The following is a 3,634-nucleotide window of genomic DNA, read 5'->3' as shown; positions in this document are numbered from 1 at the left end:
AGGGGGCTGGAGGGGACCCTCTAAAAACTGCGGAGCAAAGCGACAATCAGAGAGATGAAGGACAGAACCAGAACACGCATGATCCGGAGACTGAGGATATGCCAGAAGGGCAGAATGATCAAACAAGGCCAGAAAATCAAAAGGTAAGATCCTCCACATGCAAGCCTGTAGCTAAGGATACACCCAAAGTGGAGTTCCCAAGCCACAGAATTAATGCAAGAATCCAATATATGAGAGATCATGCCCTCATAGGAAAGTTTATAGGCATTTGGCCAAATGAGAAAGCCTTAAGGACTTGGATTAACAACAAATGGCACCCAAAAGGACATATATCCCTCCATCTGGGTCCAAAAGGCTTCTTTACAGCAGTATTCAACTGCTTGGAGGACAGAAACAGAGTTTTCGAGAATGGACCTTATTTTTTCAACTCAGCAGGCTTATTTCTCAAAGGATGGGTAGAACGCTTCAACCCAGACAAGGAGGATCTGAGTTGTGCACCTGTCTGGATTAGGCTGTATTCTCTTCCATGGGAATACTGGGAGGAAGATTCGCTGCAAGATATTGGGAAAGTCTTGGGGGATTTTGTCAAGGTATCAGAAGAAACCAAAATGAAGAAGTATACCTCATATGCCAGGATTTGCGTATATATGGACCTGAAAAAACCCCTGCCGGACAAGATAAGTCTCTCTCACGAGGACATAGAATGGCTACAGTTAATAGACTATGAGCATGTGCCCTTTAGGTGCCGGAGATGCCATGCATTAGGGCATCTATTCCGCGATTGTCCATTAAACAAGTCAAACAATGAACAAGATCAGGACAAGCAATCCAATGATGGTTTCACCAAAGTAGCTAATCGAAGAAGAGGAAATAAGAAATCGACTCTCCAGAATAAGCAGGTCTTGAAGGATTCATCAAAACCATCAACCAGCAACAGCTTTGGGGTTCTGGCAGAGGAAGAACAACAAATCCAAGTTCCCTCGTCAGATAAGCTTCTTCAAATTCCGGAAACGTCTAAGGAAACTAAAGCAAAATCCAAAGGAAAAAGTCAGGACCATGGAGGAATTACTAATACTACTAAAGAGAATTCATGGAGTCAACCAGAGGTGGAAATGGATTTAACTGAATCAGGACCAGACAAAGCTCAGGAAATGGGGGAAAAACATCAAGAAACAGAGATTATGGATGAAGACACAGAAACATTTGACATAGGTGAACTGGATATTATTGGTTTGGAAACTGCATGCAAAACCAAGAACTTCGACAAGATAACTGAAACGCAACTGCACAAACTCGAGGAGGTACTGCACAAAGCTCAGAAGAAATACTCGCTTGGGGTTCAAACTGGCAGCCAATGGGATGGAAAGTTTATTGCAAAAGACATCAAGAAAAGAGGTAGGAAATCGGCGCTAGAAAGAACGATAAAAGTCGGAGAAGTCATGGTAGATTCAGGGAAATATGCCCAGCTATCAAGGTATTTTAACATAAACCCTAAACCTTCCCAATGAAATTAATATCTTGGAATATCAGAGGGCTTAACGGCCAGAAGAAGGGTAGGTTATTAAAAAGCATGATAATGACAGAAAAACCAGCAATAATTTTTCTGCAAGAAACCAAGTGTAAAAATATAGTTCTAGAAAAGGTAGCAGCCAAGGCGTGGCCTGCAGGGCAGGTTTCGGCGGTGGAAGCTCAAGGTGCATCTGGAGGCTTGGCAATCCTTTGGGACTCGAGAACAATACAGTTAGATAACATACATGCCAACAGAAACTTCATTCAAGCCAAGTTTCATCTGAATGGCACTAATATTGATGGGCACATAACCAATGTTTATTTTCCACAGGAAGCACATCAAAAAGATAATGTACTGGAAGCATTAACACAGCTGAATGCAACTAGATCACATCCAATATGGATCTCGGGCGGAGACTATAACATGATAGCTACCCTGGATGAAAAGAAAGGAGGACGTAGCGGCATCAACAGAGACGGTAACCTCCTCAAAGAGTTCATACAAAATAACTGGATGATTGATATCCCAACGGACAACGGCATTTATACATGGAGCAATAAGAGAACAGAAATGATGCAAGTATCCTCGCGTTTAGATCGTTTCCTGGTCTCGGATAACGCAGTACATTTGGGGGGAGACTTCACGGCCTCTATCCTTCCTTATTCAGGTTCAGACCATTGGCCCATAGTCTTAAATTGGAACAGACCAGGCGTCCATCTAAACAGACCTTTCAGATTCGAATCTTTCTGGCTATCTCATCCGAAATTTCATGAGTTTATAAAGACTACCTGGACACAATTCAGAGATACAGAAGGTTCAAGAATGGCCCATTTCCAAAAGAAGCTGAAGTATCTCAAAGGAGAAATCAAGCGCTGGAATAAAACTACCTTCGGTGACATTTTTAAAACAAACAATCATCTCTCAAGGCCGTTCCGAGGAGCTGACAAAAAAGGAGCAGGAAATAGAAAAGCAATTAATGGACAGAGATAGGCAGGAAGAAACACTATGGAGGCAGAAATCCAGGGTAAGATGGCTCAAAGAAGGTGAAAAAAACACAAAAATTTTTCACAGAACAACAGTCCAAAGACGTATGATCAACCAAATCTCCTCTATAAACAATGATCAAGGTTGTAAATTAGAGGATCATAAAGATATAGAAAAGGAATTTGTAGAGTACTTCAAAAGGATGAGTCAAGAACCAGATATAAACAGAACTGCTGCCATTGACAACATTACAAAGCATATCCCCAAAATCATTAATGAAGACCAGAACGCGCTGCTTCTCAAACCGATTAGTCTCCAAGAGGTTGAATTGGCTGTCAACCAGTTGAAAGCAGGGAAAGCCCCTGGTCCTGATGGCTTCACATCAAATTTCTTCCATCACTTCTGGGAATTGATAAAATGGGAAGTCTGGCAAGTGGTGGAGGAGTCTAGATCCCTCAGATGGATGTATCCAGCAATGAATGCTACATTTCTGGCTTTGATCCCCAAGTCCTCAGAATCAAATACTCCAGATAAGTATCGTCCCATTGCCTTATGTAACATTATTTATAAAATTGTTTCAAAGGTCATTGCTTTAAGATTGAAACCCTTGCTTCCCTTAATCATTTCTCCTGAACAATCCGGGTATGTTGAGGGCCGCCAAATCACTGATGGGATTATCCTTACACACGAAATTATCCATTCTCTCAAGATTTTAAAAAAGCCTGGGATGCTACTCAAAATTGATCTATCCAAAGCATTTGACAGTATAAGCTGGACATACCTGCAAAAAACCCTCCTGGCCTTTGGTTTCAATCCCCCTTGGGTCAGATGGGTCAGCAGCCTCATCTCATCCTCTTTTTTCTCCATACTCATCAATGGTATCCCCTCTCCCACCTTTCGTCCCTCTCGTGGTATAAGACAGGGAGATCCTTTGTCTCCCTTCCTATTTGTCATCCTAGCCGAAGGGCTGGGCAGAAGCATCAAAGCGGCCATCCATGCGCACAAGCTCAAAGGCATTGCTGTTCATAATCTTCCGGCTATATCTCATCAACAATTTGTTGATGATAATATGTTATTCGGCCACCCTTCTGTACAAGAAGCCCGCTCTTTCAAAACAATCCTTGACTCCTTCTCTAAAGC

At 42.2% G+C, this 3,634-nt stretch overlaps 1 protein-coding gene across 1 annotated transcript; it reads left to right on the top strand.

Annotated features, from left to right (window-relative positions):
* Positions 1 to 1,576: 1,576 nt before the first annotated feature.
* Positions 1,577 to 2,500, top strand: LOC149213304 (uncharacterized). The gene has a single exon (XM_089388969.1). It carries the CDS (start codon positions 1,577 to 1,579, stop codon positions 2,498 to 2,500), a length of 924 nt encoding a protein of 307 aa, XP_089245095.1.
* Positions 2,501 to 3,634: the final 1,134 nt, after the last annotated feature.

This window comes from Pinus tabuliformis, chromosome 1_1 (genome assembly GCF_031772625.1).
Source record: "Pinus tabuliformis cultivar Carrire ecotype Pingquan chromosome 1_1, CPIR1, whole genome shotgun sequence".
Taxonomy (NCBI): domain Eukaryota; kingdom Viridiplantae; phylum Streptophyta; class Pinopsida; order Pinales; family Pinaceae; genus Pinus; species Pinus tabuliformis.
This window is presented reverse-complemented; position numbering and strand designations above follow the sequence as displayed.